The 23,699-nt window shown below is 29.3% G+C and overlaps 1 protein-coding gene across 5 annotated transcripts in view; it reads left to right on the top strand.

Annotated features, from left to right (window-relative positions):
• The window catches only part of LOC142321835 (uncharacterized), a 66,683-nt gene that overhangs the window by 32,298 nt on the left and 10,686 nt on the right, over positions 1–23,699 (top strand). For 2 of the 5 annotated variants that reach the window (XR_012755717.1, XR_012755720.1), the window contains one exon: positions 4,261–4,499. Coding sequence is in view for 1 of the 5 variants with exons in the window: in XM_075360288.1 (XP_075216403.1) it covers positions 10,277–11,164 (888 nt within the window). In the remaining 4 variants the exon portion in view is untranslated. Of the gene's footprint in view, positions 1–4,260; positions 4,500–10,262; positions 11,930–11,953; positions 17,600–23,699 lie in introns of those variants that run through there. The other 3 variants (XR_012755719.1, XR_012755718.1, XM_075360288.1) reach the window with 3 other exon arrangements.

Raw genomic sequence — 23,699 nt, forward strand, 5'->3', positions numbered from 1 at the left:
TTGTAAGCTATTAGGAAGTCCAAAATTGTGAAGGGATGGTTGTCTAATGACCCCAGCCAATGTTTTTGGCAGTACTACATCATTGCATACAGAGTATTACACAGTTGTGTAACATCTGTTTTTTTTGTTAATTTGGCGGAATGATGTAGCAGAACTTATAGACTGGATGGTGGCAGTCATTGTTTCTCTCTACTGTATAAACATAAGTTTCATAATTATATCCATTTTAGTTTACAAAATTAGTGTATTGTGTTACGTGTGAAATCTCTTTATTTTATAAATCAGTGGAATTAGATGGATCGAACTTGTTGTTTTGGAGATTAACAGAAATTCTGTTTTTTTAACAGTGGAAGATAAAAAATGTTGTACTGTGTGAATGCTTAACCGTAGTAAAAATATTTCAAACTCAAGTGATACAGACAAGTTTAAAGAAAAGAAACATGAAGTGTGTCAGAGATGTAGGCCTGCGACAGAAAAGAATAACCATGTTTTATTTCAGTGATTAAGTTAACAAGTTTCATATATTGTACAGATGTTGTAAATGCAATTTTTCTCTAGCACATGGTTTGCATGTGATAGTATGTTTCAAAAATTCAGCTGGAAAAGAGTAGACTGTGAAATACTTCTAATCAATTACATCTTTTATAGCAAAAGAGTTTTTGTACTGAAAACATCTTTATGCATCATGCAGAATCATGTCTTAATCATTAATGGAGAAATGATGTTTCCTAGGGATAGGGAAAATGGAGAACTATTAAGAAAAAGCTTATTGTCATGAAAACAGCTTCTAAAAACGGTTAAGGTATTACTGGCGACATGGCATTCATGTCTTAATTTCACAAGTAAATGCGTTTTTGCATTGAAAGAAAGGTCTTGCATCATGCCTATATTCCTTTTAGAAATCAGAATTACACAAGGAGTTAAATTTAGTATATTACCCTCTTCCTAATCATCAACTCTATTGCAATGTATTTTAGACCACCAATGTCACTTGTGTGAGGAAGATTTTGCTGTCTTCATTTACACACATTGACACACTACTTACCAGCAGTAGAAAGGCAGTTATAATTTATGCTTCAACTTTGGGGTCATGGTTAAAGAACAAGGAATTTACCTTTTTCCCAAAAAAGATGTAATGCAAGACGTAATATCAGTATTAAATTGCACATGTAAGTTATAATCATTAAATTGTAATTTTTAATAGAGTCATACAAATAAAAATTATTATTATTGTAGGGCTATAATAATTAAAAGAAAATGCTTAAATTAGGGAAAAGTAAATTTGAATTAGCGGTTTAGAGAAGTAATAAAAAAACATGAGTGATTGTATGACTGAGGAAGTACAGAATGTAAGATTTCTGATTGGTCTCAGAAACAGTCTTAGAAAAAGTTTTAAAAACCATAAAAGTATGTCTTAGCTTGTTAAAAAGGATTAGGAATTCTGTAAAAAGCAAGATAATTCATTTTTCTTCAGTTCCTTCTACACAAATTTAATATTTAAAAAAACAATCGATGTTTTTGACTTTTATTAGACAGAAAATTTTCAATTTTGACATTGTGAAGTATGGTCCTACACTTAAGAAGAAATTTTTGGAATTTAAGTGGAAAAATATGTAAACAACCAGTTTTTTATTGTGAGCCATCGCAGATGACAAAAAAGCTGTATAAAGATCACTTTTGTATACAAGCAGTATGAAGATTCCAATTTCATACAAATTTGAAATTTGGGGTACAAAGTCTGCAAAGACAAAATTTACTTTCACAGCAGTTAAACTCTATCACAAAGTAAGAAGTTAATAAGTAATGAAAGTACCTTACTTAGAAGATCAAAGATTTCATGCATTAAGTTAAATAAGTTTCAGTTTATTTGACAGTATGCAAATCAAGCTCAAATTCTGCCAATTGAAATGTGTTTAAAAGATTATTAAAAAAAGGCTAAAAGAAAAACTAATATCCAGTTTCCCAGTATACTCTTGGTATACAGTGCATCCGATTACAGCATTCAGATGTATAAAGAATCCTCTTCATTAAAATAGTTACCCAAAGTTGGTTAGGAAATCACCAAATTCCGCTCAGAGATGAAATGCTAAATCATGAAATGCAGGAACTAATAAACCGTAACAAGCTGTGATTTATTTGCTGTGCCATTGATGAAATATTAGCCGGTAAAAGACATAAACTATTTTGTCTTCCTCTGTGTTACCCAGAATTATACACAGTTGAACTAATTTCTGAGCTAAAAAACTGGGTAGCATCTGACAATATCATGAAAATAACACATCTATGGAGTTATAAAATATCCAAAACTGAAAAAGAAATGTAACTAAATAAATTAGTATGTTTTTACTTTCTTGTACGAAAGAAAGGAAGTATTGTAATCACGAAAAATTTTGGTTTTGTGATTTCAATGGAAATGTCCATTTTTACCATCCCTGAATCCATTTTGACTATTTTCGGCGTGACTTATGTATGTATCTCACATAACTCAAAAATGATTAGTTTTAGAATGTTGAAATTTTGGATGTAGGATTGTTGTAACATCTAGTTGTGCACTTCCCCTTTTTATTGTAATCAACTTGACCAGAAATGTCCAATAAACCGAAAATCCAAAAAATTGGATTTTAGGCTTTTCTTAACTGCAGCAATAAGCCCTCATTGAAAGCTTTTCAATTATATACATAAGTAGTACTTCTTTCAATTGGTTCCAGAGTTATAGCCAAATAAAATTTTAGTTAATGAAATATTTGGTACAAGGGGGAAGGCACATCAGTTCAAATATGACTTCATTTCCTTTTTTTTAACTTTTTTTTTTTTTAATTTAATTATATTGATTTATTAATAATTATTAACCTCATTTAAAAAAAAAAAAATATGGAAAAAATCAGAAGTTATTAGTGAAATAAAATTTTATGTTGTTTTAAAATTTGTATATGTAATTTAATAGGCATACAAGGAAGTCATGTGTCCACATCGGTTTTTTTTATTTACATTTTCATTATATCTGTAGGAATGATGTGTAGAGATAAAAATAATTGTTGTCATTCAGTATTATATACAGACCAATAACTGGTATTTGTCTTGTCATTTTTAGATAATTACAATTGGATAATTCCCATCAGCCCAGTCATTTATTAGTTGACAGAAGGCTGTGTATCTACCTGTCATCAAAGATAACTTGTATGGATAGGTGTAAAATAGTATCATGTGAGAGTGTTGAGTGGTAGGACCTGCATCAAATCATGTCTCTGGCCAAGCTTTTAACTGCTTTAGGTTCCTTATCAGCTGAATTTCACAGAATCCTGCTTCCCCTAAAACGTGCTTCAAGCGTCCACAATTCTGAATTATTTTTTACACAGTTTCATATTTATTCTTGGCGGTTGTGATCATCAAAAATTCTTATCACCAGTTTGGTACTTGGTATAATCAAGGCTATTTACAAATTCCTTTACTTAGCGTGGAAGTCATACTAAAATGGTATTAAGTAATTGCAGATTCAAGGTCAACAGTTTGGCTGATGAAGCAGCTAAAACTGTGTAATGGCTGTGAGTGTAGGATATGCAATTCTATCAGACGCCTACATTTATTTCAAATATTAGGTTATTCTCCTATAGACAGAAATGGAATGGTTCTCCCAGAGAATAAGTTAGGTAACATATAAGATAGAGGCCAGTCCTTGTGTTTCATCCAAGAAAAATACAGGTCAAAAATACAAACTTAATACTACAAATACCTCTACTAGGTTCTACACTTTTTGAACTTATACATTTTTTAGATATGGTTGAAATGAGTGGAATTGAGTCTTTATTTCAATTAAAGGTGGGTAAAATATTCAGTTTAATATCACATTAGTTTAGCTGTATGTTTTTTGTTTAATTATAGTTATTGTCTCATTTTATTTATACATTTCCATCTGAAGTTATAAACTCTAATGTTTGTTAAAAAAATTGATTTTGTGGTGAAAAAATAAGTCATATTTCCTTGTACTGAATAAAACAGAAAATGAAAAGTTTCAATACACCTTAAACTATACTAAGTTAGTAGTTTTTATCTGAAACTGAATACCTGTACTGATTCGGAAAATACAGAAAAAAGCAATATGACTACAGAACTCAATCTTGCTTGATGGATACAGTAATTTTTGATTTTTTTTCATGAATGTATTTGTTTTTCTAAGATAAAAATGTGAAAATTTAATTTAACGTATTTGGTGTTTTGTAGAATGACATGTGCAAAAACTGACAACATTTTTATTTCTTCCAGAATTATGCTTTGACACTTGCTAAACAACTTGGATTAAAGCGGTTAAAGTCAGTAGAATACTTAGGAACAAATTTAGAGGAAGAAGAATTATATAAAATGCGTGAAGATCAGGTTTTACAATTGTATGAATTGATGCGAGCCTCCACAGATATAAAACCAAAAAGTTAGTTATGAGTATTTATTTTAGTGGAAATAGTGAAGAAATTGTAGAAACATTGAAGTTTTTCTATTATTTATATGTAAGTAAATGATTTCAATTTTGTCTCTTTGTGTAGATTTAAAGCAGATATTTCATTATCAGATGTGTGTTTTTTCTATTCTCCAAATAAAATAAAGATCATTTTTTTATGGTTAGTCTTTGCTTGAGTTCATGTGTTTAGTGCAGACTTCAAATTTCTATGTAAATTTATTGACATTTGGCAATTCATGGCCATAGTGCCATGGAAGCAATTAATTTTTTTTAATACCATATGCTTTAAAATGAATATCAGGGTTTTAAAGCTATATAATATTTCTCAGCTTTTATCAGCATTTATTAACTATACATGAAATGCTCCCTCTATGAATCATGAGACCTTGCCATTGGTGAGGGAGCTTGAGTGCTCAGTGATACAGAGTAGGACCAAAGAAGGTGCAACCATATCAGAGAGGTTTCTGTTGAGAGCCAATCTAAGGAATGATTCCTGAAAGAGGGCAGCAGCTCTCTCAGTAGTTAAGGGTGTAGGTCAGGATGACTTAAACGGCCATATCAAGATCACTCAGTCCTCTTGAGTACTGCGCAGCTGAAAGCAATGGAAAACTACAGCTGCTCTTTTTCCAAGAAAATGTAGCTCTGCATTTTCATATAGCAATGATGGAGGCATCCTCGGTAAAATATTCTGGAGATAAACTAGTCCCCCATTCGAATCTCCTAGTGGGGACTACTAAGGAATGGGTCACCAGAAAATTAAAAAATAACATTCTACGAGTTGGAGCGTGGAATGTTAGAAGTGTAAAAATGGTTGGTAGGTTAGAAAATTTAAAGAGGAAAAAGGATAGGATAAATGTAGATGTAGTAGGAGTTAGCGAGGTTCAGTGGGAAGAGGAAAATGACTTTTGGTCAGGTGATTTTAGATAATTAACTCAGCTTCAAATAATGGGCAGGCAGGAGTAGGTTTTGTAATGAACAAGAAGATAGGGAAGAGAGTTGAGTATTTAAAATGCATAGCGATAGAATCATTGTAATAAGGATAAAATCTAAACCTAAACCGACGATTGTTAACGTTTATATGCCTACATGATGGCGTCTATAAGCGCTCATGATGATGATGAGGTAGTGTGTGTATACAAAGAAATTGATGAAGCAATTAAACACATAAAAGGGGATGAAAATGTAATAATAGTTGGAGATTGGAATGCAAGCATTGGAAAAGGTAAGGAAGAAAATATAGTGGGTGAATACGGGCTGGGCAAAAGGAATGGAAGAGGGGACTGACTTACAGTTTTGCATGAAGTATAATTTAGTAATTGCCAACACCTAGTTTAAAAATCATAATAGAAGAATATACACATGGAAAAAGCCAGCCGATACTGCAAGGTATCAGATAGATTATATCATGGTTAAGCAAAGATTTAGAAATCGACTCGTTGAATGCAAAATTTACCCTGGAGCAGATATTGATAGCAACCATAATTTAGTGATAATGAAATGTAGATGGGGTTTAAAAACCTGAAGAAAATGTGTCAGATGAGTTGGTGGAATTTAGAGAAGCTTGATGAAGAGGAGGTAAAGAAAATTTTTGAGGAGGACATCACAAGAGGTCTGAGTAAAAAAGATAGATAGAAAATGTAAAAGAAGAAGGGGAGAATGTTAAAAAGGATTTTCTTAAATCAGCAAAAGTAAAATTAGGTGGAACAAAGAGAACTGGTAGAAAAGGATATCAGAGGATATATTGCAGCTGATGGATGTACTATAAAATATAAGAATGTTAGTGATGAAGAAAGTAAAAGGAACAATCGACAATTAAGAAATAATATTAACAGGAAGTACAAACTAGCAAAAGAAGAGCAGATTAAGGAAAAGTGTTCAGTAGTGGAAAGAGAAAATGATCATTGGTGAAATAGATGGAGCGTACGGGAAAGTTAAGGAAAATTTTGGTGTACATAAATTAAAATCTAATAATGTGTTAACAAAGAGGTACACCAATTTATAATACGAAAGGCAAAGTTGATAGGTGGGTGGAATATATTGAAGAGTTATACAGAGGAAATGAATTTGAAAATGGTGTTATAGAGGAAAAAGAGGAAGTTGAAGAGGATGAAATGGGAAAAACAATACTGACATCTGAATATAAGGACCATTAAATGATTTGAATGGCAGAAAGGCTCCTGGAATAGATGGAATACCTGTAGAATTACTGCGCAGTGCATGTGAGGAAGCAATTGATAGATTATAATATTTATGAAAACGGGAAGTTCTGTCAGATTTCAAAAAGAGTGTTGTAGTCATGATACCAAAGAAAGCAGGAGCAGATAAATGTGAAGAATACAGAACAATTAGCTTAACTAGCGTTGCACCAGAAATCTTAACTAGAATTCTGTACAGAAGAATTGAGAGGAGACTGGAAGAAGTGTTAGGAGAAGACCAATTTGGTTTCAGGAAAAGTACAGGGACAAGAGAAGCAATTTTAGTGCTCAGATTAATAGTAGAAGGAAGTTTAATGAAAAACAAACCAACATACTTGGCGTTTATAGACCTAGAAAAGGCATTCGATAACGTAGACTGGAATAAAATGTTCAGCATTTTAAAAAAATTAGGGTTCAAATACAGAGATAGAAGAATTGTTAACATTTACAAGAACCAAACAACAACAGTAATAATTGAAGAATATCAGAAAGAAGCCGTAATAAAAAAGGGAGTCTGACAGGGATGTTCCCGATCCCCATACTTTTTTATCTTTACATAGAACTAGCCATTAATGATGTTAAAGAACAATTTAGATCTGGAGTAACAGTACAAGGTGAAAAGATAAAGATGCTACGATTTGTTGATGATGTAGTAATTCTAGCTGAGAGTAAAAAGGATTTAGAGGAAACAATGAACGGCATGGATGAAGTCCTATGAAAGAACTACCGTATGAAAATAAACAAGAAGAAAATGAAAGTAATGAATGTAGTAGAAATAATATAGATGGACCACTGAATATAAAAATAGGAAGAGAAAAGATTACATACATAGAGGAATTTTGTTATTTGGGAAGTAGAATTACTAAAGATGGATGAAGCAGGAGCGATATAAAGTGCCGAATAGCACAGGCGAAACTAGCCTTCAATAAGAAATATAATTTTTTACATTAAAAATTAATTTTAATATCAGGAAAACATTTTTGAAAGTATATGTTTGGAGTGCAGCTTTATGTGAAAGTGAAACTTGGACGATCGGATTACCTGAGAAGTAAAGATTAGAAGCTTTTGAAATGTGGTGCTGTAGGAGAATGTTAAAAATCAGATGAGTGGATAAAGTGACAAATGAAGAGGTGTTGCGGCAGATTGATGAAGAAAGAAGCATTTGGAAAAATATAGTGAAAAGAAGAGACAGATTTAAAGGCCACATATTAAGGCATCCAGGAATAGTTGCTTGTAATTGGAGGGACTGGTACATGGGTAAAATTGTGCGGGCAGGCAATGTTTGGAATATGTAAAACAAATTGTTATGGATGTAGGATGTAGGCGTATACCGAAATGAAACGACTGGCACTTTGTAGAGAATCTTGGAGACTGCATCAAATCAGTCAAATGACTGAAGACAAAAAAAATCTTTCTAATATTTTAAAGCCATTTGTTGGATCGATTACAGTCCAGTGTGTGGCTCATAGAGAGGTTTATATTAAAAAAATTATGACCATTTTTGTTTTGTTCCCATCAACCAAAACTTGGAAAGTTATGAAATTTATTGTTTAATTTATTCTGGTTCCCAGTTCCTGCAGATTAAAAGGAGGCCTTAGAGAAAAAAATTTCTGGAAAATTTGAACAGATGTATCTAACAGTCAGAATCTCCAGTTATTCTAAAAACTATTGAAATCAAAAAGTAAAAAGTATCAAAATCAAAATCTAAAAGTTATCGAAATCATCCTGCACCCTCTTCTGTAAGGCTTATGTCTAAAATCCATTTTTTTTTTTTTGTTAAAAAAAATGGATTTTTAACATAAAAGTTTAACAAAAAATATTATAGTACAACACCATTTATGCCGGTGGGTGAAAATAAAGTATCATTTTATTGCTGAAAAAATATAGGCTGTGACTTTTGCAGGAATATTTTGATGTGCAGGAGGCCTTAGAACAAAAAGTACAAGGGCACCTTCTTGGCTTTCCTTTTTAAATTCATCTAGCTGTTAACCTAATTAGGCTACATCTCTGCTTAGGACATTTTCTCAGTGGAAGAGTAGTGAATATACCAGAGAAATGATTACTCTATTGTTATTATTGGCACGTAAAAAGTAGTAATTAAATAATTCACTTCTGGATCAGAATCATTTAGAGACTTACCCTCCCAATAATTATTTAATTAACAACAAAGGTTTGAAGTGGAAAAAGTCCACTTCACAGTGAAATTGACATTTTTAGAGTTAAAAAACATAATAAAAAATTCAAAAAATAAACAAAAAGTATAAATTAAAGTTAACATGATAAACAGAAATTCTTAGTCAAAATGTTTTAAATCTGAACCTCACATTATATTTGTAGTTCACCAAATTAGTCGGTGCTTCTTTGGGGCTATTTTCATTTAAGATGTGAGCCAATAAAAGAAAACAGTTGTAATTTACTGTTGCTTATGTTTTATCAGAAGATACATGTAAATAAGGTTACATATTTCTATTCCAGTCAGAACCTAGAATCCCTGGGTGAGGGTTTGTCTCTCATTTTGCAAGTTTTTATGGAAGTAGTAGATAGCCTTGCAGTAAACAAACAGAATTTTGTTTGTTTCAAACTCCTGATAACAATTACTAAAATTTTCTTGTACAAATAAGGGTTGATGGGTAGTACAGACTGTGCAAACTGTTCTTGTAACAGTAGTCAAGGTATAAATATATTCATAGAAATGCCTTTCGAGATTAAGTTAATTTTTTTGAGTATGATGTATTGAAAAAAGATGCTTTTGTTTTAGTTTTCGTTTATGTTTGTTTTTAATAAATGCAGGGGGAAAACGGTTTTCCCCCAAATTGCTGTTAAACAAAATTTCAGAAACTGATAAGTTTTGTTTAGGTGAACCAAGAAAAATATCTTGTTTTTTAAAACTATGATTTTTTAAGGCTTTGTTTTACTTTGGCATTTTTACTTATGAAATCAAATTGTTTTAAATTTTGAAGAAAAATGTATTTAAATGGATGTGCTGAATCTCAGATTACTAACCTATTTACCCTTTTATTATTTTTTTTTGTGTTTTATAAAAGTATGATATATCCGACTACAGCTGCAACTCCCATCTAGAATATACAGATTTGAGACATGTTGTGGTATCTTGACTGAAAATTCAGCTATAATTGAAATGTAAAACTGGTTATAATGAACAAATTTTTTTACAATTTTATAAAAATCATAAAAGTGAGAATTTTTTAAACTCATGATTTTAGATTTTACAGTTTCAGTTAAAAATATGTGACTAATAGTGTTTCAGAATTTGTCTTTTTCTATCATTTTCAAAAAGTTTTTTTTGTAATTATAAAATTTTAAGGCATTTTTATTACCTATAGAGGTAACACTTTTTGCCATATTTTTAATTTACATTTGGATGTACTCAAAACAAATTATTGGTATACACAAAGAAAATACTTTCCTTTTTTTTAAGTGATTGTATTACAAATTAAGGGAAGCTTTCACGGATGAACTAATCAACTTCAGGAATTATTATTATTATGTGCACTTTTAGTTAGAAATGCTTGAAAGATTTTTTGAAAATCAATATATCAATTTATTAAGTTTAAATATTAGTATGTACATTGATATATTTTTTTTGTTGTTCATAGACATCATATTAACAATGGATTGTTTTCCATTTGATCATTTTCTCTTGAATGGTAATTCATTAAATGAAACAGATTTTATTACATTATATGACCCTGATGAAGAGCAATTCATGCACAACTATGATGATCCATTATCCAATATTGAATTATCCAATATTGAACCTTTGGAAGATCCTCTTCTTGAGTGTATCAGTGTAAGTGATGATGATTGTGACAGTAGCAACAGTATTTCAGTAATTGAAGAAAATGTTTCTAAAGTAAAAAAAAAAAATATTCAAAATCCGTCTTTTGAAAAACACAAGAAAAATGTTACATCAAAAAGTTCAGTAGTAAATAATGACTGCAGATACTTCTTAAGGCACACTCAGAGAAACTCTTCAGGTATTTCAACAGAAAGAGATGACAATTGTTCAAATAATAAAAGTGGTGATAATAAGAATAATAAGACTAAGCGTTCAGTTACTGGTGGATTAACTTCAAAATATCGTGTTAGTCAAAAGAAAAAATCTTTAAATTTAAAAAAAAATAACAAAATGTCTAACAGAGGTAGTATTGACAGAAATTTTGATACTGTAGATTGTACAACTAGTTCTGATGCAACTAATTCAGATTTTAGTGAAGAAATAGTTAATTCTTCTCTAGATTTATCTAAAGTAAATAATGTTGTAGAAGACTCAGTGAGTGATGTTTTAAAATTAGCTTGGCAATTAGAGATTAATAAACAGGAAAAGTTAAAAAAAAGAGGAAGGCCCTGTAATTGTAAATTGGCATATAAATTGCTTACGGACCAGAATTCATTTAAGGCAAAAAAGTGTGTTGACAAGTCTGTTAAATTCTCCTGTTGTACTTTTAGAAGAGCACTATTAGGTACTATTTATTATATTGCACAGAATCATACATAATGATTTTGCAAGTAAGATAGAAAAATAGAGAAATAATTAAAGTAAAAGATAAAGACTGTTTATGCTTACAAGCTGGACAGTGTTCTTTAGAATGAATTAGAGTTGTGTGGCAATTAGTGCCGATTTTACAATAAGAATATAATCAATAAAAATTTCGCTAATAGTTATTTTATTTTGACACATCCTAGATAATTTTTCCATGTAACTGCTGTTTACTACATTAAACTACCTAAATACTTGTCATTATATAACAAGTTTTTTGTATGCTTTTCATGCTCATTCATTGCCAGTTGACTTATAAATGTGTTTATAATGTAATGATTTGAAGAAAATGCTCCCTTCAACTTTTCGCCATTTTTGATTTTTTTAAAAGTACTCCTAACAAGTTTTTCAGTTTTCTGCCCGCTACAATGCACACCAGAAATTTATTTTCTTCTTGTTTCAGTAAAAAACAACCACACAGTATTTCATACAAATTGGTTTGTGGACCTGTCTAAATAAATACCATATAATTGGGATTGACTATGTCAGTTTTCACGTATTTTGGTATGAGAAATGAGTGACACTTTATTATAAATTATATTATAGCAGATGCTGTCATTCATAGTAACTGTTGAATATCTGGATAACAGTGTTATTCTTAATTTGTTAATCATTTTTGTTTGCTTCCACATTAATTTTTCCACTTATCAAATTTTTTTCTGCATGATTCATCCATAACATCATAATAAACTTTATTGATTTGATAATAATATTACATGGTTATGAATTTTTTAATTTTTTGTTTAGATACCTAATAAGAGAGATTTCATATGCTGCAAGATTTTTAATTTTATTGTAAATTTTTAAAAGGCAGAAATAATTGAGTGGTGAAACTCGCACAGTATAATAAATTAACAAATTATTGTAACTGGTTGACCTTGAAATGGCTATATTGGTAATCTTCATAGTAGTGATGTGCAAATGAGTACTACTTTCTGAACAACCCTTCATGTTAAAGAGATTCAACTTGTTCAGATTGTATTTCATGCTTTCATTACTTTTTACATGATATCCTTAACCACTGAATTTGTATAGATTCATATAATTATAAGTATGATATCTGTTCAAAAAATAACCAAAAATTTTTAATTACATGCCAATTGAGATATTTAGTGACGTGTGGTTGGCTGCATTGTGTTCTGCATAACCTCTTCTGTAACCACATGTTCTTGGATTGTTGATATCTCGTTTAGTTTTTGTGTTGTTATTTGGTGCAACATGTGCAACATGTTTAAATGTCAGTAGCAATTTTTGTAATGTACGATATTGATAATTAAACTTTTGTCTCAATGTTATGACATTGAGACAATATAATATAATTAAAGTTGAATAATAATAATAGTTAATAATATAATAATAATAATAATAATAATATATTATATAATTAAAGTTAATATAATATAATATAATTTAAGTGGGTTTATAGCTATGGCCATAAACCCACTTTTGACTCCTGTTATGATTCTTTGCATGAATGTTTCATCGTCATTGGTTTGTTCAAGAAGTTGTCAACAAACATCCACTTGATGTACTTTCTGTTGTTCGGTCATGAAACAAGGAACAAATTTTGCTGCATCTTGATGCATGTTCAATTTTTCAGTCAGAATGTCATGGCATTATACAATTGATATTCTAACCTCTTCTGCAAGTTCTCTGAAAGTCAGTCAGTCATTTGCATGCATCAGATTGTTGATTTTATGAACATGGGTGTCACAGTTGAAGTCGAAGGTCTTTCTGGTCAAGGGTCATCTTCAATTAACAGATGACCACTTTTTAATTGTGAAAACCATTCGTAACATTGCATACAACCCAGAGCATCTTCTCTGTAAGCTTGTTTCAAAAGTTGAAACATTTCTCTAATAATTTTTCTAGGTTTCAAGCAAAATTTTACATTGTATCGTTTCTCCTGAAAATAACACATTACAAAAATCGCTACTTACACTAAATATGCACTCAAATAACAATAACATGAAAACTAAATGAGATATTAACAACCAAGAACATGTGATTACAGAGGAAGTTAAGGAGAACACAATGCTGCCAACCATAAGTTACTAAATATCTCCATTGGTGTATAATATAAAATATTCAGTTATTTTCTAACCTCGTATATCTAATATAAAATAAAAAACATGTTAAATTTTAGTTAATTTTAAAATTTAACATGATTTTAAAATTTATCCATTGAAGAGATTTTAAGTTAGCGAAGGTTTTATTTTTTATGTTATGTTATAACTGCTTATAGGTGAGTGTGTGTGTATGTGCACATGTACATGCATGTATGTTTGGTGGGCTAAAAGTCAGTTTTTCCAGTTATAAGAAGAAATTTACTCATAATTATTTTATTTTATTAATACATGCCAGAGAAATATTCAAACTGTTGTCCTATTCTTATGCATTCATAGCATTGTATACCGACTGCATTTCACATTTTTTTCCATTAATGAGCTTTTTTGCTTTATAAAATCAATGAGTTTTCAATTAACAACTTCAAGCAGTTTTGGTTTTATGAATTTCAAGACAATACCATGTCTGTAGTGATTCTCCAGAACAAAAAATTGCAAAGTGTCGGATAAATGTGGTGGCTGTTCAGTTGTTTCTAAGTGTCCTATCCATTCAGTAAACCTTTGAGGCATTCTTGTACGTGAAGTGCACAATGAGTAGATGTTCAATATTGTTGCCAAATGTAACATTGCAAAATATCAGTTGTCTGTTATACTTGTATTAAAGTAATAAGGTCCCAACTGCTCTTTGGTAGTGATTCCATACTAAACATAAAAACTCTTAAGATCATGAAATTCCTTCTTCATAATTATATGAAGATTTTCATCACAACAATAAACACTTAATTTTGATGTTTTATTAAGCCAGTCATTTTCAAACATGCTTCATCAAACATACCAATGTTTCATAGAAAAAAATAAATTCCTCACAAATTTATATACCCTTCTGCCAAAATCATCTTTATAAACTGCTTGCAGTAATCTTGATAGCACTTCAGTTCCTTCGCAATATTTTGGGAATTTCTAGCATCATGGAAGTTTCTCTGGTTGATGTTTCTGGGTTCTTTATTAATGCCTTCAAAACATGTTCTTTGTTTAAGTGTAACTAGTTTTAGGCCTCTCTGTTCTTGGAGCATCTCCAACATTTTCAGTACTTGTAAATTTTATGTTCAGCTTATCTAAATGTTGACTTGTTGATAGTGGGGAATTAAGAAAATCCTGCACAGAATTCTTCAACAGCAACAGTTTGATAATTTTTCCATAGAGTAGTATTAGTTTTTCCATACAATAGTTTTGCAAATCTAAAATTTCTGCCAGTTAACAGATGGGTGCAAAATTTAAATTTACATTCACATGAATTTTAGCCCATCATTTTATGTATAAGTATTCCTTTGTATATATGTATGTATATAAAATGTATCATATTTTTTTTAAATGCACTACATCAATCCATGATAGTTTACCCTATTTGTAAAATCATTTCAATACTTTTTATAAATTGCAAAATAATTTTTTTTAAATTTTTTCCTGTAATTTCAATTGTAACGTAACTTACTGAGTGACAGAAATGTATTATTATTAACTACAATCCACGTATAACTATTATTGCAACCCAGAGCTCATGGTGATAGCATATTATATGGTTAACCTTATCATTAATGCTGTATCACTCATTGCAACACAGACTACAATACTCATATTGCTTTCTGGATAAGATAAAACATAAATTGAATTAAAAAAGAGGGTAAACTTTTATTAGAGTGGTTGATAATGTAATTTAGAAACAACAAAGATGGTATGAAATTTAAAATCTTGACAGTAAGTGGTGGATAAAAACCAAAATGTTTGTACCACATGCCAAACATTTTTATTAATTTGTTTTAATACATTTATAAAATGAATTGTAGAAATGAATAATCTATCTGTAACACCATTAATATGTTCTTCATCTTAAAAAATTACTTCATGTATCTAAGTATGATCTAGTTATGATATAAATATTTTAAACGACCTTTAAAATGTAAACAATTCATTGCATGTAATAATTTATTTTGTTAATGAATGTTTTTGAAGAGGAGTATATGCAGAGGTTTGGCTAAGTTAACATGTTTACCGGTGTGATCTTGATTTTATTATCTGTAAATGTATTTTTCATTTATGATATGTATCATGTAGAATTGTAGATTTCAGAAACTTTATATAAGCAATAACATTTTATTTGATTAATATTGCATAAAAAGTGACCCATCTGTAATAATTAACATTTTGATACTCAAAAGATTTTAAGTAATCTTGATTGCTCTTAAATTTGAATTACTTTTATTCAAATTCAGAAAAGATTATTAATTCTTAGGACATAAAGATCCTTTCAGAAGTTATGCAGTGCTTGTTATGTTTTGGCCATTTAATTAATTGGTGTATTTCATTCAATGTATAGTTGGTATATTGCTAAATAAAGATTATTGGAAATTGTACGTTTTATTTATTAGTAGTATAGTTTTATAATAGATGTAGTTAACTGATTTAAAATTACTAAACATTATAGATAACTACTTTTCTATTTAAAAATTAGTTATTTTTAACAATTTTAATTAGCTAAAGTGTTTTATTGTACTGTTCAACACATTCATTAACTGAATAATAAATGTAAAGACATATTTATAATTAGATAAAGAAAAAATGTATATTTTTTTACTCTAATTAAGCAAATATAGTTAATTCAAAATTAACTATATCAATGTTAAAAATAACAATTTTTTTTGTTAATTGAATGTTGCCTACTAATTTATCATTGTTTCCTCAAAAATACTTATTTCATTAAACTTGAAATTATTAAATTTTATATCAATTATTGTTTTAATTTACACAAATATAGATAAGTAATGAATTTATTTTTAATCTTTAATTTCAAGATTTTAAATAGTTTTTATGTGAGTAAACTTAATTTCTTAAAATATCTATTTTTAATAATGAATCTTTTTCTTGGTCTTGACTATTTGTTGTATGGACTGGTTAAACATTTACACAGCCTAGACAAAGTGTTTTTGAAAGAATTTATTTATTTTGTTTTTTTTTTTAAATTATATTTAAATAATAACGTTGTAGTGATACTTATTTTTTTTTAAAAAATGCTTAGAGCTTGCCATGTATATAAATTCATGCTGTAATGTGATGTACTGTTTTCAAAATAGTTAAATGCACTTTTAAATGTTAGTTTCTTAAATGTGATAAGATTATTTTAACAGAAATTTTCCAACCTTAAACTTGGGTAGAGGATGGTTTTTTGTCATGGAAGCCGCTAATCACAAATTATTACTTTGCCTTTTAAAAGAGTAATAGCTTCTTAATTTCGTTGTTTTGGACACTATTGCACCATTCCACTCTTAAGATTTTGATAACTTTTGAAGTCCAAGGTAATAGCTTGATAACACCAGAACTTTATGGTCTGCACATGGCATATTGAATGTTTTTGTCATAATTCTGTTATTCTTTTACACATGAGAGTTGTTTGTTATGTAAGGAAAATAAAATAACTGAAATGAATTTACTTTTCAACAGACATATTTTGCTCTTATTTATATTCTAATTCATATGATTTTTATTAATTGATTTCTCACTGTCTATGGAGTGGTCATTTACAGGATGTTTCATTTGACTTTGTTGGAAAAAAATTAACTCAGATAAAAAGATTTTCTTGTTAGCAATTTGAGGTTACCTTTCTTTGGTTTTATCATTCAAAGCTGCAATAAATTTATGTAGAATTTATCATTGATTGTTTTCCCTTTTTATATTTAATTATATAAATTACACCTTGTAAAACCCTGTAGCCATAACATTTTCAGGCAACAGACAAAGTTTCACAGCAGGTTGTATCTGGCCACTGTTTTGATTTTGATTGTTCTTTCAGCTCGGTGATGTTTGAATAAACTTGTCAGAATTGGAGAATGCTAAAAATAGCCTAAGTTTTGCTTTTGGGTACCTTGAAAGCATTTAAAATCATTATTAAGAGCGCACTGAACTTATGGGTGCTGCTAAATATTTTCTGTGTAGTACTCTACTGAAAGTATTTATAAAATTAGTAGGGAGCTTTCTTATTTGTATAGCATATAGTATGTAGAGAAAATGTATATAATTTCTACTCAGAAAAATAAAATCAACATTTTATATTTTTGTGTATTGAATGATTATTTTTTTTATTATTGTACAAGTTTGTTATTTAAGTTATCAGCTTTCGCTGATTATTGTGTTTTATTTGCAACTGTTATTATTATTCTATTAATTAAAAGGAATTAATTTTAATTTATTTTTTTTAAAACTATTTCACTTAATGTTTGTTTCTTTGTGATAAACATTAATGTTAAAAGAATTTCAATAAACATATAAAGCAGTAGTCCGTGTATTCTCTTTGTTACACTAATTCCTAATTACTTGCAATTATAATTGCAAATTTTCAGACAAATAATTATTTGTCTGAATATTTAATAGAACATTCATTCAAATTTAAGATGTGTTGCACACAACTCAAAACCATGATAGTTGTACACACTTTGTGAGATAATATGCAAGGTTTGAAGGATCAACCCATGCAGGAGGTGAAAGGATTATTATTTGGATAAAGATCTTTGATTCTTGTGAGGATTAATTTGCACAGTGGGATTGAATATTGAGTACTCATATTCTTTCCCATTATTCATACAGTTTCTACTTTATTTATTAACACCATTACTTTACAAACATTTATTATTTCAGTTCCCAAGGTAAGCAGAATTATTTGTGAACTTTTTTAAAATTTTCATAATTATTCAATGAAAATTTTATTTTTTTTTGAAAATTTGTGAAATCCTTAATAATTTCATCAATTTTGCTTATGTGTACATTCAGAAGTTATAAAATGGTAATTAAATTAAAGTACTTAGCTGAAATTCTGTTTTTAAACAGTTAGAGTATGAATTAGTAATGTCAACTGCTTCAACTAGGATATGAAAACACCAACAGATGGACCAGGTGATCCTTTAGGTTGGAGGCCAAGGTAATAGGTTTGGCTTTCCATCACTTGCAAAGATTAGCAAAAACCCTCAAACCTAGTATCAGAAAAGAGAATTAAAATTACAGCAATGAAAACAAACTTTGAATGTTGGAAGTGGTATACAATCTCTTAGAAAAAAACAAAATGTAGCTTTGGAATGGATTGAAGTTGTTGTATTCTTGGTGACTAATAAAAAGAGAAAGGTTGAGTAATAAACTTCACTGTAAGTACATATACTTCAACAGTGGCATGGTTAAGTTATAGAGAGCAAAATCAAGTTTCTTTTGGCTGGCAAAAGACAGCCATTAGAATGTTGGAAGAGATTACCAAATGGCTAGAACTAGAATATTGGGGAAATGTCATGATAATTGTAGGGGAATAGGCCTAAACTGATGGTGCTACATTGGATTTGAAAGGAGAGTTTGAGAAGAATTTGACAATACTTTCAGTGTAATAATAAGATGGCGATTCTAATTTATGTCTTGAAAAAGGTTTGATAATGCAATGATTAATAGATAGGGTGAATGACAACAGGGAAAGGTTGACTGATCTTTGCAATGCAACTTTTTCATTGTGAACTTTGAATAGATACATTCAGAATAAAGGTAAATACTTAGGCTAAACTTACTTGAAATTTAACCAATCAGCAATAGATACTGTAATTCTGAAGCAGGCAACCAAGTTACAGATGTGGGAGTGTTTTGGAGTGATCATTTTCAGAATTCAGTATAGAGCTATTCAGAAGAGAAATCATAATGGGTGATTAGGAGATGGAATTGGTAAAATAAATACTATACAGTATAACTTCGAGATTTTTAATGATCATTATGAAAATGTTTATGCAAGCTGTAGATGTTGAAGGAGATGCAGAAGAGATTATGCTGCCTTAAAAGAAGATTTGCATGAAGCAAAACTAAAAGAAGTGGCAGAATCAGAGGAGTACCGGTGAAAGAAATTTTTAACCTGAAACAAAGGCTTTGTGGAATTTATTTATCGATAAGGAATCAAGAAGCCAAAAAACACAAGCTAGAATCTGCAGAAAGATTAAGAGAAAGGTGGTAGATAAAAAATTGGGGGTTTGGAATGAATGAGTTAAGAGACGGAGTGATGTATTGGACGGTAATGCGACAGATACAATTAGAAATAAGTCAACTTAGAAGGGATGACTATAAAGTACTTCGGCAGCCTGTTTACAAAGAACAAACAAAATTTTTTTTGTAGTTTTTAGATATAGAGATTCTGGAGGAACAAGGTGATGAAATTAAAGAGATAATTGATGCAAAATGGATCTTTAAAGTATTACAAATGGTTCTTCATCAGGTCTAGGAGGAATTTGCCTGAACCTCAAGAAGGGTGTTCCCTGGCATGGTCCTAGAAAAGATTAGACAACTTAATATTTAACAAGGCAAAATTGTTTCTCAAGGAGTGATCAATTCTTCTTTAACAGTAGTGGATACAAAGCAATTTAAAACAGGACCAGAGTTACAGGAGAATTTGTTGTTATAGGTTTCACAGAGAGGCTGATTGGATAATTTACTAAAAGGAGATGATAAGCAACTATACAAAATATCTGAAGAACAGAATGAAATTACAGCAGGTAGATCTTGCATAGATTATATTTCCACCTTAAGATATCTTGTGGATAAACAAAATAAGAAATTTATTTTGCAACTTGGATTTATTAGCCTTGAAGAAATCTATGACCCCAGTTAACTACATGTTTTATAGTTGAAGTTATGATGACTGGGATAGTGGATGGTAAGGTCCTCCATGCACTATTTTTCATTGACAGTCAAATTGCTTTAGCAGGTAATGGGTAATGATTTAAATTTTATAATGACGTTCTTGATATAAAACAGAAGATAAATTTAACAAAGTGCATTTATGATTGTTGACAAAAGTCAAATGATTTGGATACAGAAGGGCAGTTTGTGAAATGCTATGATACTTTTACTTGTTTGGAAGCAGTAATTGATAGGGATGTTCTAATTCATGAGGTTTAGGTAGAAGGCAAAACAAGCAATATGTAATTTGAATATCTTTAAAAATCATCTAAAAGAAAAATTTGTTCAGTTATTATGGTAAGTATTTTGTTTACTGGAGCAGAAGTTTAGGAATGTACTAAGAGGGACAAACTGGAGGCACTTCAAATGGATTTCACAAGATTAAGTTTTATATTTCATGAAATGAATGTCCTAGAAAAGAAGAGTAAGAGGGGGCAGACATTGTAGCTGAGAAGGTGGAATGACAGCAGTTGTCATGTGCTGAGTTGGCTGACTGTCATTGGCTAAAGAGAATGTAGGCTTGATAGCCAGGTTGCTAATTGTAATGGGGTTATTCTACAGTGATTAGAAGTTCCTGGTATTGCAGGACATGAAGAGGAGGGACCAAGAATTGAATATGGTTCATGATGTTAACCTAGAAATGACTTTGAGAGCTGTAACCAGCAAATAATAACATGAAAAGATTGCTGTTTTATAACTAAATGAAAATTTGATTTATATATTACTTTTCTATACATAGAATTCTTATTCTTACCATCTCTAAAAAAAAGTTTTTAGAAAAAAATATATATTCTTCATCAATTATGTATTTACAATTAAAAAAAAAATGGAGACATAATAGTGTATATTATTCAAAATATTAATTATCAGAATCAGCAATGTTTCTTCCATACCAGGTTCCAAGACTACTCATTGTCAAATAGGAATGCACAGGGTATTAAATATGTCTCAGCATATTAAAAAACAGACATTAAATTAGCATATATTGTTACTTCAAATTTGTTTAACATTCTTTGATAATAATTTATTTAGAATGTTTCATAAGTACTAAATGAAAAGCTATAAATTATCACCAAGATTGATTTTAGATTAGGGCATTAAACTATTACATTAAAAATTATTTTCTGTAATGAATTCAAGGAATCTTTCTAAAAGAGAAGTTTTAACAAAATTAAGGATTCTATCATTTTTGTATGCAGTTCTATAAAAAACGTCTACAATATCTGAAACTGCAGAGATTTTGAGTAGCCTCTGTATTGAAAACCCACTAGCAATTGAAAAACAGGCTAAAACCAATGATTTATGAATACAGTAATTAAATTTTATTTTATTTTTTTGTAAAAATGAACAAGAAAGTGTGAAGTTGTACACACTTAACATTTTCTAAGTTTTAGAAAGAAAAGATTTTTTTTATATTTTTCAGCTAGCATTATATTCAGTACTGATATTTTTAGTTTGGTCAGAAATTTATAAACATTTTTGGCAGTATATAAAAAAATTTATACATTTCTATGAAACTTTTCTGTTAGAAATTGTTTCTTAGTGTAATCAAGAATACATTTATACGGTTTCAAAATTATTTTTTTTTTTTTTATAAGACAAACAGTTGGATGTAGATAGGATCAGAATACAAAATAAATGAGTGTACAAGAAATATCAGTTGTATTATGTGATACTATTCTATTGCTTTAGCTTGGCTCTGCTCATATGCATTCTTCCCTGTTTCTTTACAAAATATTCTGCATTGGATCTATTATTATTATTATGATGATGATGATGAGATCTGTGCCTCATAAGATGACCTTATTTGTATGTTTGTAATTTAATACCTACAAATTTTCTGATTCCGTTTGTTTTTTATTATCCAACATAATAAATCGTATTAGTCTCATTTGAATGTTATCATGTAGTAATAAATTATAATTACAATAACAAAAAAATTATAGAGATTAATAGAAAAAATTGAATTTGTGTTGTATATTCTTGGGGACAAATTTCCTTGTAAATCAAAATTATGTTTTAAAAATTGATGGCGAGTTAAAGTTAAATGACTATGTAGATCAGCCGTGTTTAAAGTTATTGTAGGTGAAAGAACTAGTGAGAATGAAAAAATGATAGGTTGATTTTATATTGTAAATTTTTCTGTTCTCTTGTGACTGCAGAATTGAGAGTTGTTACAGGATGGCTTGTAAGTTAAAAATATGCTTATGTTAAAGCTCAAATTTTGCAAAAAATGAGTTTGAAAAACTAAACATTATGATTATGTACACTACTTTTTTTTAAGTCACTAGCATTAAGATATACCCAAAAAATTACCCACAGCACAATACTAAAAATGAAGATAAATTTTACTTATTTAAAGGACCAACATATTCAAACAATATATTTGTACGATGCAATAGTGTTACTTAACACTCCCTTAAGATGTATGATTTATGCCTGAGCTATTTAAAAGAAATTATTTGACTAATTAATTAATCCATTTATTCAATAAATGAATATTTTGAAGAATCAAATAAATACAAATCATTTGGGTGAATTATTGTAAATTCATTTTATTCTGGATAGAAAAAAATATTAATATAATATAAAGAACTCCCTAAATTAGATGTGAATTATTTAGTGATTCTTATAACTTATCAGTGTAACAAAGTATTCTCTGAAATTACTGTGCTTGAAAAATAAATATACAAAGTCTTTTTAGATTGCATAGATGCTTTGAGAGCTGATTTGGGTTATTAATTTAAACAAAAAAAGTTACTATAAACATATAATTGCTGTTTTCGAGTTATGGCTAGTGAAATATTTTACCCTAATTTCTGTTGTTCTGAAGGGTGAAATGAAGTCATACTGAAATTCTTGGGACCTAAATTAAGAAACAAGTTTGGTGGTTTTATGTTTTTATCTGGAAAATGGAATAAAATACTTGTAGATTCCTGAACTGTTGTTTCTTGTGGTTTCCTAGAAAATTGTTGCAAAAACAAAAACTGGCATAAAAAACATTTTTTAGGTTTTCTTTTTTTTGCTTTGTTTAGGTTTGTAAACTAACAAAGTTAGCTTACAAATAAACAAATAAAGATTTCTAACAAAATTTATAATGAATTTAATTTTGAAAAAATAATGTAAATTTATTTTTGAAGTAAATGTCTGAAACTGGTATAAATTTTCTATAAAATGCATAAAATAGTTTCAATTATTGAAGTCAGCAAATACATGTTTCAGAAGTATTACCGTAATTTAATACAAACCACAAAAATATTCATAATGTTAAAATAAATAACAAATAAATAACTTCTAAAACAACTGAAATTATTTGATAAATTCTTTTTTATTTTATCACTATGAAATAAAACTTTGTAAGTTTTGTGAGTGGAAATTTTGTGGCATGTTGTTTTTGTTAACACTTCTATCCGCTATTTCTTATACACAGTAAGAGAAAACATAATTTGAACACATTTGGAGAGGTGATATACATCCTGTTTGTTAATTTTAAAATTAATAATAATCATAGTACGGTGGTTTTTGAGTCGAAGAATGTCAAACCATAAATTGTTTGAAGCTGTGAGAGATGTCGTAAGGAAACAAAAATATTGAAACCAAAAAGTAGAATATGCTTGTGAACAGTGGTTTGTAAGAAATGCAGTACTAAATGAGAAATATCTAGTACTATATCATTCATC

The sequence above is a fragment of the Lycorma delicatula genome, chromosome 3, assembly GCF_047948215.1.
Source record: "Lycorma delicatula isolate Av1 chromosome 3, ASM4794821v1, whole genome shotgun sequence".
Lineage (NCBI taxonomy): Eukaryota > Metazoa > Arthropoda > Insecta > Hemiptera > Fulgoridae > Lycorma > Lycorma delicatula.